Source organism: Oncorhynchus nerka, linkage group LG23, assembly GCF_034236695.1.
Source record: "Oncorhynchus nerka isolate Pitt River linkage group LG23, Oner_Uvic_2.0, whole genome shotgun sequence".
Lineage (NCBI taxonomy): Eukaryota > Metazoa > Chordata > Actinopteri > Salmoniformes > Salmonidae > Oncorhynchus > Oncorhynchus nerka.
The window spans coordinates 54,160,722-54,175,699 of NC_088418.1; the positions used below are offsets into that span (position 1 = coordinate 54,160,722).

The window sequence follows — 14,978 nt, forward strand, 5'->3', positions numbered from 1 at the left end:
ACAGGTTAGAGTTAGAGTTAGGTTTAGGGGTTAGGGAAAGTAGGATTTTGAATGTGACTAAATTGGTTAGCTGTACAAGATTGTGTGTGTGTGTGTGTGTGTGTGTGTGTGTGTGTGTGTGTGTGTACACATATTTGTTTTTTGTACACTATGTGTTGTGGAATAGGACATAAAGAGGAATCTGAAAGGAATCAATGTTCCATTCCACAATAGAGATAATCTAAGGACTGATACATAATCATTATGAAGCCTTATCAGCTTCATATTGTGGCCTACACTGTGTGAAGCTTAGCTAAACAGTCAATCTCTGGTTTCTTCTTCCTACACCTGAGGAGGTTAAGGGTCACATGACAAGTGTTAAGTTAAGACACAACCACAGTTTATTATTCGAAGATGTTAGCACTTGCACAGACGAAGGAAGCGTCAGAGACCTGCTGAAAAGTTATCAGCGAATCAGAAATTAATTTTAAAAAGTACTTAACCGGCCCCTACCAACCCCATGGACTATAGCCGGTATTGTAGAATGAATGCATTTTAGCTGGCATACATTAACATAAACATTACATGGACATTCGAATCTGAGCCTCAGCAATGTGCAACATAAACAAACTAACTGGATCCACTGGCAGTTGACAGGATGATTTTCAAAAGAACCTAAGCAAACGCTAAGCACACGAGGGGTAACTCATTTGCGCACCACATTCATTAAATGTGTACATTTTCAAAAGTATGTACCTAGTGCCCCAAATGAAAGATAATACCCTTGGAATAAAACATGCAAATCAAACATGAACTTCAGTTTTCAGTTTTGGTGCTACATTGTAGTCTGTCCTATACATCAGTAGTCTACATGTATTTCTCCTTGGATACATCACATTCTCTCACTTGCCATTGGTTGGTCATTGGTTGCAACTCTCTTTTGAATAAGCCATGTTCCCTGCACGCAGCACCATCGAGAATGGCCACCCATAATAATGGCCACCCATTTAAGAAATATGGAGGTGTACATACGCCAATTCCAGTACCTGTGCCTTTTTTGTATCTTTGAAAATCACCCTGCATGTTCAATGATTGGCTCAATACAATAAGGTTCACCAATTTTATATTTCTTCTTCTTCCCATTTTCTGACCACCATTTGATTGTTAAAAACTGGATCGAATTCGACTCGTCCCTAATATTCATTGGGGAAATTCTTGATATTGATGATACTCTGTTACAGTAATGATGCACAATGCATTCTAAGGGGGAAAAAACGATCACTTTACAAATAATGTTTAGGCAAAATTCACCATTGTAATCCACTATAAGCAGAACAATGTTAGAGAATAAAAAGACATCCTGATGCCCAATGTAGTGATAGTCATGTCTGGGCTTTTCAAAATAAAGGTCCCCTCTACTGAGCAATCATTTAGTAATGTCCACTCTTCTCATCCAGATGTCCTTTGTTACCCTGTGCTTGTAATTCTTCCAGAAGATTCATAGTATAGTCTCCAATAGAGGAAGTCTCTATTTACAAAAAGGGTCGCTGCAATGTTCTTGAGTCCATGATGGTATTCCACAGGTAAAGACCCAGTAACATTTATTGATCCACCTGTAACACAAACACATTTCCATGAACATCAGGCCATCCAGATTCCATCTCACAATTAATACAGTATGTGCAATACAGCCAACGTCAGTGTTTTCACCACCCAGTTGTTGAGTTAGAAAAGGATTCTAAAGAGTGTCTTTGAAGTGTAGACATAAAGGTTAATGATCAGATTCATTCAAAATGCATTGTTTCTTCAGGAAAAAAACAGGGTTCTCACATTCAGTCCTTAGTGACTACAGAGTCAGCTTGAGGTAATGTGGTGCAAAGTAATCACAAGGCCTTTTGCATCGAAAGCTTACGGTTCATTATGAAATGACCTTTTTTTGAGAAGTTTACAATTCTTAATCTCATGACCTAATCTTGTATGAATTAGGTGGTTGGTTTTCTTTGCTAGTTTTAATGAGAAAAGGCAATAAAGTGAGCAAAGAAAAGCTATCAGGAGATATTAGCGTCTTCACTCACAGTGGTCAACAAACAAAGCAAACTCATTAGCGTTCTCAGCCACTGAAATTACCTCTGTCACACTGGCTGCACAAGTCACACATGATTTTGTCCACTTCTTTTTCCAGATAGGGGTAAAACAATAATGATAAGCATAATACTAAATCAAGATTTGAAAGGCAGAAGTGATTTCCCCTGGATAAAAATGTGCTTTTCCAACTAAATGCCTTTCCCCATCCGTGCTGGGAAATGATTTGTAGTGGTAGGCTACACTCAGGGGGAGGAAATTCCTTGAAGGAAATTGAAACAGAGAATATGTTTTGCAGTTTAGGCTAAATTGTCATTCAAATTTTTCCTGCTCCACATTCCATATCAGATTCTGGCCTATCCTGACAGGGATGGTGTTTTTATCTTGAGGACTTGTGTGGATAGAATTTGCCTTACCGTACAGACTGAGGTTTTCTGCCTCCCCTAGTTTAATGCTGTCAGATACTCTCAGCACTTCGGACCCTTCACAAGATTAAATTGCCCGTCATGAAGCTCCGGCCCTGACTGACAGCTCCTCGGCTCAGGCAAAAGTACATTCCGGAAAGGGCTTAAGAAACGTGCCTTGCGAGGAACACCCATAACACCTTCATAACGACGTTCCACTATCGATTCCTGCAGACTGTCTACCGACTAGGCCAGTCTGACAGCTGAGGGAAGCTGCCACGGGAGTTGTCAAGCTACATTTGTACTGCTGAACTTTGCAAAGAAAACAGGCACCTTTGACAGACTAATTTAGCTAATTCACCAATCAGCTATTTGACTGTGGACAGGCCCGTTTTAATTTGTCCGAATACACTGTATTCTGTCTATGAATAAATTAGCTTAAAATATAGTGGGGAAAAAATTGTGACAACCCCCAGGCATCGCCTAACTTCATATTAAAAAATCTCTCATAATCATATCAAACACACTCAGTAAATTCCACAGATATTTAGGTTAGCATTACGCCACTTTCATATGTGTAAGGAGAGAGCGCCTTCTTGTCGTTCATATTGCAATAAATTCTCCCCCTCAATGAGCCATTTACATTTCCGAGCTGTCACTGTGATTAATGTGGTACTAATTTGAGAATAATTCCAAGCTACAAAGACAAAGAGCAGGCACCGGTTTTTGTCAGCAGAGAAAGGAGCCTACACGAGACAGATCTAACGGCATCTCAGTAGTCGCAGAAGGGGAAAATGAATGCATCGACTGAGATCATCGTCATCAACAGAAGACAGGAGGAATTAAATAGGAATGTGGCACCTTCTGAAGGTTTTTCAGGCTGCCTTCAAAACATTTAACTCAATCTCTTTCTGAATCATATTCAATCACATACATTGTGTTAAACCTAAGGCTGAGTGAAAACAATGAGCGAAACAGGTCTATAGCTGCATGGGTCAACGGGTGACTCGTGAAATCTGTAACAGAAAGATACCCAACCTGGCTCTGCTCATTATTCACTGTACAATTATCATTTTCCAATCTATAATGGCTAAATGGGTTATTTGGACATGTTATGCTAGATAATCATTCTCCTGTTCATTCTCCTGCATTCTCAATAGGTTTTGCCCGTGGCAGGGAAGCACATTAGCGAGTAGATGGAAATACGCTTCCATTTTAATGTAAGGCAATTTTATTGAGATGGCATAATCACATTATGGGGAAGCAATGTATTTTCCATCTTCTAAAAGATGTTGAAGTATCTTGGATGGCAGGTAAAGCAATTAGAACACTCTCCCCAGCTGTTTTGTTGAATTTATCTATTTAAACCATAAATGATCCATGAATAGTCATTACTTGCATCCTAATAAGTACAATTAAGGAGCATGGTGTAAATCTTATTTCCTCATTAAGCAAATGTTCAAACTAATAGAAATGGTTTGTTTGCTGTTTCTCACCAGCACTTGACACAGTAGGATACAGATTATGTTTAAACTGTAATATTCAATACTTGCATTAAAGGCTATAGTCTGAATTCAGAAAACAATGAAGATTAACGTTGATATTGGTCCAATTCAATAAAATTCATCTCACAAGATTGCATCACCTTGATTCGGTTCCGTGGCATCAAGGGTTACCAGAGCTGATCCCTGTCCGATGAGATCTTTCCGGCGTTCCGTGTGAACAAAGACAGGGGAAAAAGAGGAAGTGAAGAGATGAGTTTTAAATTTCATCCCAAGCTAAATTAACATGTGGATGAGGTTATTATGGTTGATCAATCCATCAATACTGATGCAGCAACACTGTCCACCAAATAAACCCCATTCCATTTTGAGGTCCCGACTAATCCCCGGATCGATAATTACAGGCTCCAGACAGGTGTGGTGTGGCCAGTTTAAATAATTAAGTACATGGAAGGAGGCAGAACTCAAGTCTAGGGGTCGTCATAACCCAGGGAAGGATATGGGTATCGGGTTACTGCGTTAAAAGCAAGTAATTGGAGTGAGTAATTTGCACGTTTCGGTCCTCAAAATGGCTCTGATAGTGCTAAGGAGACATGTCGACCCCTCAGATATAGGCCCCCAGGGTCCCAGTAGTGACTGCAAACATTAGACAGTTTTAGCAATGGCACGGCAGAGTGCTGTAATTTCAGACTAAACCGTTTGACCTTGACCAATGATACAAATAGGCAAGGTCAATAGGTTGAGAAACATATAGGTGTCTTTTTAAACTGATGTTGACTGTACTTGGCTACTATGAGGACTACTATGACCCCTACTATGTTGGTACTCTGTACAGTCATGGCCAAGTTTTGAGAATGACACAAATGTTAATTTCCACAAAGTTTGCTGCTTCAGTGTCTTTCAAAATTTTGTCAGCTGTTACTATGGAATACTATAGTATAATTACAAGCATTTCATACGTGTCAAAGGCTTTTATTGACAATTACATGAAGTTGATGTAAAGAGTCAATATTTGCAGTGTTGACCCTTCTTTTTCAAGGCCTCTGCAATCCGCCCTGGCATGCTGTCAATTAACTTCTGGGCCACATCCTGACTGATGGCAGCCCATTCTTGCATAATCCATGCTTGGAGTTGTCAGAATTGGTGAGTATTTGTTTGTCCACCTGCCTCTTGAGGATTGACCACAAGTTCTCAATGGGATTAATGTCTGGGGAGATTCTTGGCCATGGACCCGAAAATATCGATGTTTTGTTCCCCGAGCCACTTAGTTATCACTTTTGCCTTATGGCAAGGTGCTCCATCATGCTGGAAAAAGTCATTGTTCATCCCTTTGCTGAGAAGCAACCCCACACATGAATGGTCTCAGGACGCTTTACTGTTGGCATGACACAGGTCTGATGGTAGACAAGGTGAGCCTTGTCTTCTCCGGACAAGCTTTTTTCCGGATGCCTCAAACAATCAGAAAGGGGATTCATCAGAGAAAATGACTTTACCCCAGTCCCCAGCAGTCCAATCCCTGTACCTTTTGCAGAATATCAGTCTGTCCCTGATGTTTTTGCTGGAGAGAAGTGGCTTCTTTGCTGCCTTTCTTGACACCAGGCCATCCTCCAAAAGTCTTTGCCTCACTGTGCGTGCAGATGCACTCACACCTGCCTGCTGCCATTCCTGAGCAAGCTCTGTACTGGTGGTGCCCCGATCCCGCAGCTGAATCAACTTTAGGAGACAGTCCTGGCGCTTGCTGGACTTTCTTGGGCGCCCTGAAGCCTTCTTCACAAGAATTGAACTGCTCTCCGAGAAGTTATTGATGATCCAATAAATGTTTGATTTGGATTTTTTTGCAATCTTACTGGCAGTAATATCCTTGCCTGTGAAGCCCTTTTTGTGCAAAGCAATGATGGCACGTGTTTCCTTGCAGGTAACCATGGCTGACAGAGGAAGAACAATGATTCCAAGCACCACCCCCCTTTTGAAGCTTCTAGCCTGTTATTCAAACTCAATCAGCATGACAGAGTGGTCTCCAGCCTTGTCCTAGTCAACACTCACACCTGTGTTCACGAGAGAATCACTGACATGATATCAGCTGGTCCTTTTATGGCATGGCTGAAATGCAGTGGAGGGGATTCAGTTCATTTGCATGGCAAATAGGGACTTTGCAATTAATTGCAATTCATCAGATCACTCTACATAACATTCTGGAGTATATGCAAATTGCCATCATACAAACTGAGGCGGCAGACTTTGTGAAAATGAATGTGTCATTCTCAAAACTTTTGGCCACGACTGTACAGCTGAAATGAAATTCGATGGCTTGTTGCCACTGTCTAAAGTGCAATGTGTTGATTACGATGACCCTTACCTTGGTAGTCTTTATCTTGTTCCCCGTGGCGCAGCTCCATCCCTTCAGATCTGGGAGGACTTTACACTCCTCCCCATCCAGACATGGATGCATCTGACACCACCACTTCTGCTCCACTATAGAGGCTAGGGGAGAACAGAGACATCGTTACAATGAGCAGCTTTGAGAGATACTAGGGAGACATACAGGAACAGACATGCTCCTGGTTTTACTAAACAATAGGCCTCACGATACAGAGGCCTCACGATACAATATTGTCACGACACTTAGGTGCCGATACGATATGCATTGCGATTCTCACAATTCTATATGTATTGCGATTTGATGTTCCAAACATATTTCTCACTATATGTCTGCTGCAGAGAGACGAGAACTACCGCTTACTTTACCTACCTATTTTTGGAGTCAAATATTTATATAATATTGGCAAAAAAGAATATTGTGAAATGTAACTATCGATTCCCCCCCCCCATCACTACAAAACACCATGAGGTAGTTGTATTGAATTGAATGAAAGCCAAACAATCATGCACAGAGGGTGGATACATTAAGATACACTTTTTTGTATCCCACAGGCATGATTACAACAGCAATATTGTGTAAAGCACCGTTAGAAGTGACAGTAATTGTACAACGTTGGCTGTATCATACGGTTTGATGTCCACCAAACTGTTGGAACAGGATACATTTCAAACACTTAACAATGCTTTGAGGAGGTGATCAGGCTCAAACTGAGATGAGAGCTCAGGTAATCCCTGGACGTATAAAAACCATAATTAAAAGGTTAAGTGCTGATCATTTTTCAGAGATCACCCGTGGAGCACTTTAAACTGGGCGCCATTGGCATAGCGCTTTAATTTGCTGAGAATGTCAATACTCAAATGTCATCGAATAGGTTAAACGCATCTGGTGCCAGACTTTAGGTGTGAACTGCTTTTCAATCCCAAACTGAGGCAGCTCTTTCTGCCTGGTTGGTGGTCTGACTGCCACATTAGTGTTGGTAAGTGATGTTCTGGGACTGACATGGCATAGATGTAAGTTAACTTCAAGTGCCTTTTTCGAAAATGTGAGGGTTTCAAATCGCCCCCTTCCCTTAGGAAGCATAGTGATTGCTGTGTACTTTCTATTGATTTCAAAGCAGAAACGTGTGTTCCCTTCTCACTTCGCGTAGACCTAGTATCATGATACTGTACATGGATAGAAAGCTTTATGGGACAATGATACATCAGTCTTAACATTCTGATACACAGCTCTGTTAATCACCTACGTTCACTGTGCAATACAAGGGAACAAGTTTGGAGCCTTGCAAATTAATCTGTGAGCTTTGAATATGATACCAGGTGCACAAGGAATGCAGCAAATATAATGTGAGCTAAGCAAAACTGGGAGGGCTGTGAATTCACTGTTCTGTGGTCAAAACTTCAGCCTTGTGGAATTATATAGCGGTTTTGTGGATGTCACTGATCCCTCCGGAACATTCATTACGCACACCTGTCCCCTATTCCCACTGATTAGTACTTGTATAAGTGTGCCCTTTGGTTTCCATTGTGCTGTCGATTATTGTTACTATGTCCGTTGGTGTGTGAGTACCTGTGCTGTGTGTTTTGGGCTTTCGTGCCATTGTGGATTGCGCAGATGATTACGGGTCTCGTCCCGTGTGTTAATCATTGTGTTCTTGTTATTTATTCGAGGTGCTCCTCGCTCTTTTGTTTTGGGTTTCTACCCTGTGTTTTGTTACGTGTTTGTTTGGTCTCTGTCCCCATGCCTTTACAAGGCACTCCGTCATTTCAGTGAAATTAAAAACCCTATTACGCATTCCTGCATCGGTCTCCCGAATCATTCATACCAACGTGACAGTGGATATGTAAAGCTGAGTTGACTTTGCAGTGAGGCCTGTTGAAGTGTAACTAAACCTTGAATGTGGTTCAGAGAGACTGTATGATTTAATGCAATGAAAGGAAACAGGATGCAGCAGTCAGCTTTATGCCTCAGAAGAAGCACATTTACCATGAGGGCTCCTGAGTGACGCAGCGTTCTAAGGCCCTGCATCTCAGTGCTAGAGGCGTCACTAGAGACCCTGGTTCGGTTCCAGTCTGTACCACAACCGGACGTGATTGGGAGTCCCATAAGGCGGCGCACAATTGGGCCAGCATCGTCCAGGTTAGGGTTTGGCCGGGGTAGGCCATCATTGTAAATAAGAATTTGTTCTTAACTGACTTGCCTAGTTACATTTTGAAAGATAAAAAAAATCAAGATACGCAAATCAAGTACATTTCTTTCTACTGGCAACTTTGAAGCACTCAAATCTACAGTTCACATGCAAACGTACATTGATTTCATCATTAATACAGCATTAGGCCTCAAACGATGGACAGTATATTGAAATTCTTATCCTGTACATTGAAAGCCTCTTATGAATCCAGAAAACAGTTAAGAGAATAGAAGACATGTGATTTAGAAAGCCAAGAGCACTCCTGGCATACTTTGCTCACCACATATTTTATTTAAATAGGCAAGTCAGTTAATAACAAACTCTTATTTACAATGATATCCTAGGAACAGTGGGTTAACTGCCTTGTTCAGGGGCAGAACAACTGATTTTTACATTGTCAGCACAGGGATTCAAACTAGCAACCTTTCGGTTACAGGCCCAACACTCTAACCACTAGGCTAGCTGCCGCCCTGAAACAAATATATATCTAATTTCACACTTATTTCACGGTAACACATTCCCTGCTTGCCACACATGAGATTCACTCCAAAACAAGGAGCAGTCACTTATACCCCTGATCTGTCAGTAATTTAAGGATTAAGTCGTACGGTATCAACGTGAGGTGAATCCGGCTTGGGCCAGACATTGCATTGAAGGCGCAAAATTGGGTTCTGATGGGAAAAGATAACACATTTCTGGGTGCCTGAAGATAACACTCATTGAAACGGCGCTGAGATTCACAACATCTACTTTCACGTCCTATAGGTGCAGTGCCTTCAGAAAGTATTCACACCAGTAGAGGCTGCTGAGGGCAGAACGGCTCATAATAATGGCCGGAACGGAGCAAATGGAATGGTATCAAACACCTGGAAATCATGTGTATTCATGTATTCCAGTCATTACCACGAGCCTGTCCTCCCCAATTAAGGTGCCACCAACCTCTTGTGCTGCACACCCCTTGAGTCAATACACATTAGAATCCCCTTTGGCAGCGATTACAGCAGTGAGTGTTTCTGGGTAAGTCTCTAAGAGCTTTGCACACCTGGATTATACAGTATTTACACATTCTTTAAATAATGATTCATGCTCTGTCAAGTTGGTTGTTGATCATTGCTAGACAGCCATTTTCAAGTCTTGCCATAGATTTTCAAGCCAATTTAAGTCAGAACTGTAACTTGGCCACTCAGGAACATTCAATGTTGTCTTGGTAACTCCAGTGTATATTTGGCCTTGTGTTATAGGTTATTATCCTGCTGAAAGTTGAATTTGTCTCCCAGTGTCTGTTGGAAAGCAGACTGAACCAGGTTTTCCTCTAGGATTTTGCTTGTGCTTAGCTCTAATCTGTTTATTTTTATCATAAAAAAATGTCCTAGTCCTTGCCGGTGACAAGCACACCCGTAACATGATGCAGCCACCACCATGCTTGAAGAATGGTACTCAGTGATGTATTGCGTTGGATTTGCCCCAAACATAACGCTTTTTTTATTCAGGACACATTATTAGCAGTATTACTTTAGTGCCTTGTTGCAAACAGGATGCATGTTTTGTAATATTTTTTCAATAGGTGCCCTTTTTTGAGAGGCATTGGAAAACCTCCCTGGTCTTTGTGGTTGAATCTGTGTTTGAAATTCCCTGCTCGACTGAGGGACCTTACAGAGACGAGGTAGTCATTCAAAGATCATGTTAAACACTATTATTGCACAAAGTCCTTGCATCTTATTATGTTACTTGTTAAGCACATCTTTTAATCCTGAACTTATTTAGGCTTGCCATAACAAAGGGGTTGAATACTTATTGACTGAAGACATTTGAGCTTTTCATGTTTTATTTATTTGTAAAAATGTAGAAAAACATAAATCTGCTTTGACAGTAACACAAAAAAAATCTAAATTTAATTAATTGTCAATTCGGGCTGTTTTTAATTTTTTAAAATTTTATTTCACCTTTATTTAACCAGGTAGGCTAGTTGAGAACAAGTTCTCATTTGCAACTGCGACCTGGCCAAGATAAAGCATAGCAGTGTGAACAGACAACACAGAGTTACACAACAAAAGTCAAGGGGTATGAATACTTTCTGAAGACAGTGTATTTGGCATGTTCAGCTCATTCTAATAGGATCACATGGTTCTACAGCACTATAGGGAGTTAGAGGAGGAGTACAATTCAGCAAGACCATTACTGTAAAAGGCAGAGACAGTACCGAGTTGTCGTAAAGCACCAGACTCCACTAAATGTAAGGAATTGCAGGAGACCAAACTAATTTCCCCTGAGGATACGACTATATGGCACAGGAGCACTTCTGGTAAACACTTTTTTTAACACATTTAATTACAGTTTAACACTTGTAAAGTGTATTGTAAAGTTTAAGAATAAAACAAAGTATAAATGAGGCCTCTGTGGATGGCTATGACTAAGCACCTTGTGGTCTGAAGCGTTACAAAATTAACAACAATTCTTAAGAGCAGTTTCACTAAGGAAGACGGTGCGAGCTCACCATATAAAGATTTAATGATCTCAGTTTAACCTCCTCAGATTAGTCCGAGTGGAACAGACCATCAGCAAAAAATGACACATCGATAGAACATTAAATATTCAGCTGGAACGTACCATCTACACAAGACGGGGCAGCTCTGGTCGTCCCGGCCACTTGTCCAGGGAAGCAGGAGCATTTAACCGTTTGGGAGCGTTCTTCTATTTTGTTCTTGTTGCAGCATCGATGCAAAGCCACAACCTCGCAAGTGCCGGTTCTGACTTGATGCACTGTAGAAAACATAGAACAGATGGAAATCAGAATTAGCCACTTGATAACTCCGTAACTAAAATAACGCAGCAGTACTTCCACATAGCCTAAAACTCAGCTTAATGTCAAAGTTCAGCACAAAAAAGAGCCATAACGCATAAACCTTTGTATTACTTATGCTGTGTGACTGCAACAAAAGTTAGAATCAAGGGTTCATTTTTAACAGGCAATGAAGTAGGCCTACTATATGTCCATTGTAGAGTTAACTTTGTATTAGGTTGACTAACAGCCTGTTCACATATACAGAACACTGGAGGCATATACCTGTTAAGGGAGGCTACCTAATACTTATGCGGTACCCACAACCCTGAAGGTACAGAATAACTATGATTAAGCTTTAAAATAGTTTGCAACTGAAAGCATCAGCCAATGAATTAGTAGGCTATTTTGCAATTCAAAAAAACAATTGAAAAATCACTTTCTCAGTAAGTAGTTTCTTACAAGTTCTCCAGAAAATAAGGTGCAGTTGCTGCAGTATGTTGAGCCAATTCCAGCTCACGCTACATTGTCTGAATTATTTAGGGACTGTACTGCTCCTTGCTCTTTTAATTACATGTGACATTTTCACGAGGAGTCCGTCCTTCTGCAGAGGCAGTTATTTCTCATTTGGTAAACAACAAATGAAAAGTGCTGTGGAACCTTCCCACTGATTGCTGTACTTTATATCAGGGAAGCCAGCCAAGTATATTTAATTAAATTGCTTTGCATGCCTTGTTATGTTTGTTTTTTTCTTCAATTAAGCAGAAATGTCATAGGAGGAGGTAGGGTATTGAGTTGACTGTATTGCAGCTGCATCAACACCTAAAGTAACACCCTCAACACCACCATCACTGGGACACAATGTGGAAGACTCACACCTCAATCAATAACATTTGAATGTTTCCAATGGCTTCAATCTATCATTTGATAATAGTATTATTGCTACGGTGAGATTCCTCAAACTAACTGTTAGGAGTTCAAGCAGATGAGTAGTCGTGCCATGTTATCGAGAGGTGTTAGGTATAGGCCTATAGATCAAAAGGCAAGCAGGAAGTGAAAAGGAGGGAGGTGGAGCTCTTTTTTGATAATACACAAGTTTTGGTAGCGCTTCTGCTATCGCCGTCCCCCCTTGTCCCTGCTCATTCATCAAAATAACTGAGGCGCAATCGCTTGAACGTAGCGGGAGTCTGACTCACACTCCACTCGTATAAAAAAAGATATGAAAGACAAATACGTTTCTGACGGCGTTGCTTAGATCTATGTAAAAGTAGCGCCACGCTTCACAGAGAGGAATCGTTTTTTTGGAGTATATTTGGAGCTCTAGCCGTATGACCACTGTGCTGTCCTGCTATGAAACAGAGGTTTTTTATGTACTTGGGAATGAGTCTTTTCCCAGAATCCCAGAGAAGCGCCTTTCCCTGCTGGGCTGGTGCATGGGAAAGGAGTGAGTGAGTATATACACTGGTGAAAAGCATATTCCAAGGTGATAAAGAACTGGTGACCCATGTAATTGCTCTGCACTGACTGACTACAAATTGATTCTCTCAGTGTTTGGAAAGTGGTACCAACACTACAGTTCATGATTATATTCACTTTAAAAAATGTATATAGTCATTATTTCTCTCTGTTTGAGAGGCTTTTGGCCGAGTCGGTCTCCGATGCACAGTACAGAATGTCTAGATTTTTCTTTACCTTCAATCAATTCTGAATATGTAATTATAGAAATAGTGCAAGTGAAGACAGCCAGTGGTGCAAATAGCTTTTCAAATCATTGATCCTTATGGTGTTCTGCATCTGACGTCCGTAAAGCTTGGGCCATAAGATAGAAGACTGTTTTGTCATCATTTTGATCATGTAAATTGGTCGTGAACACATCCTCTCTCTCTCATAAGATACCTTTTATTGCAGGGCTCCACTGAAGCGGACAGTCTATGAAGTGAAATCCTCAAGGCACACTACAAATCAGATTAAGAAGTGAAATAAAATGTATTTTCCCGAGGGTAATGCAATTGCTGATCTATTCTTGACCAAGAAGTATAGATTGTGCTGTTTCAGAAAGAAATTAAGAAAGATAGGACTCCCAAATGGTCGGGAACTGTGCTCTTAAGGAAAAGAACAATGTTTCTTTTTTGGGAATCCATTTGCACTGTTACCAGCCAACTGATTTCCCAACAAACACTGGAAATCTACAAAGAAGATAAAATGCACTTACAGACATAATAGGATACTCACTCTGGGTTGCCTATAATTCAAATAGAATTGCTCCCGTATAATGGGGGGATAAGGACATTCTCATAATGTTTTTAAGTAGGCTGAATAGGGCGTAAACCTCTGGAGTGAGACCATGCTTCATTGTACATTTTATTGCAATGCGCTAATGGTCTATGACAGTAATTGGACAAACCATTGGACAAACTAAAGCTATATGTTTAGTCTCAGTGCTAATTGTACGTGTCCAGTGTTTTCCCATTGAATCAATACTTGCAATACAAGGAAAAAGACAGATGATCAGAAACATTCCTCCACTGACTTTACAAGGACAGTGGACCATTGTAGTGATAAGAATTGTAAAGGTCCTTGGATCTCTTATTCCAAGGATGTGTATCCGGTAGGAGTGCCCATAGGGTCAAGTGCTCTTGTTGTGCCTCTCCAGTATTGCACCGTGGCCGTGTAAACAACTCAATATAGTGGCAAATACAAGGTGAACCAGAGAGAGCAACTCGGAAGGCGAGGCAGATCTCTCTTCCTGCACATCTCAGCAAATTAAAGCAGACACGTCAAAGCGAAAAGAGGGAAGAGTGTTTTGAAGATATACAAATTTATGCAGCTTTTTGCTGACAGAAGCCACTAATAAAAAAAAGTATTGCGAGCACTCAAATAGGACACAAAGTGCATTAGAAAATCAATTTCTTTGCTTGCCGAAACCAACAATATTTACTTAGGGTGGTTATTTTTTTCAATGGAATAATTACATTTTTTCTTGTGTTCTCTGGGAAGAATGTATTTTTTTTTACTTTGAATGTGTTCTGGATTGATTTCATCCCTGGAATGATAACAGGTTTACAGCAACAGAAATAACACCCGAGGGAAATTAGAGGGCTGCTGAAGCTATCAGATAGAAATTGAACGTGTGCGAGATTATTCTGATCCAATTCCGGCAGAAATGATGAGCGCCTTGAGTAAGGATCGCTGCCAATCAAAAGCCACATGCTGGAGGCCCATACCCTACTTTAATTGGTCGACAGACAGAAGAAAGCTAAATATTTTCTGTCATGTCCACGAATGGCCATCCTGCATGTCTACGGAATCACCTTGCCAATTATCTGCAACAGTGGATTGTCAGTGAGGCTCCCAGTGTTGAAACCAATGATGTTGAAACATTTGAGTTGCCCCACACTTGTAATGTTACTGAGATGCCATAATTGATCTCACTGGGTTCTAGTGGTGTCCCAGCTTGTCTTAACAAGACAAGGGAAGTATTTAGAATTACATCTCTTTCACACAATCCTTTACCAATGGAACATCAGGTGCATTTAATCATCTATGACCTAAGATAAAACATCTAGGCATACTATAGGCTATAACAAGTTATTATAATGTGAAGGCTCAGATCAGACATCACCTAAACTAGCAGGATGAATGTACAAAACATTAGCAAGGAACA

The 14,978-nt window shown here is 40.7% G+C and overlaps 1 protein-coding gene across 1 annotated transcript in view; it reads right to left on the reverse strand.

Annotated features, from left to right (window-relative positions):
* Positions 1-357: 357 nt before the first annotated feature.
* The window catches only part of LOC115107049 (chemokine-like protein TAFA-2), a 57,801-nt gene continuing 43,180 nt past the window's right edge, over positions 358-14,978 (reverse strand). The window contains exons 3-6 of the mRNA XM_065008273.1: positions 11,143-11,295; positions 6,324-6,448; positions 4,111-4,167; positions 358-1,592 (exon numbers count right to left, since the gene is read on the reverse strand). Of these exons, the coding sequence (XP_064864345.1) occupies positions 4,138-4,167; positions 6,324-6,448; positions 11,143-11,295 (308 nt within the window). The 3' untranslated portion in view covers positions 358-1,592; positions 4,111-4,137. The remainder of the gene's footprint in view (positions 1,593-4,110; positions 4,168-6,323; positions 6,449-11,142; positions 11,296-14,978) is intronic.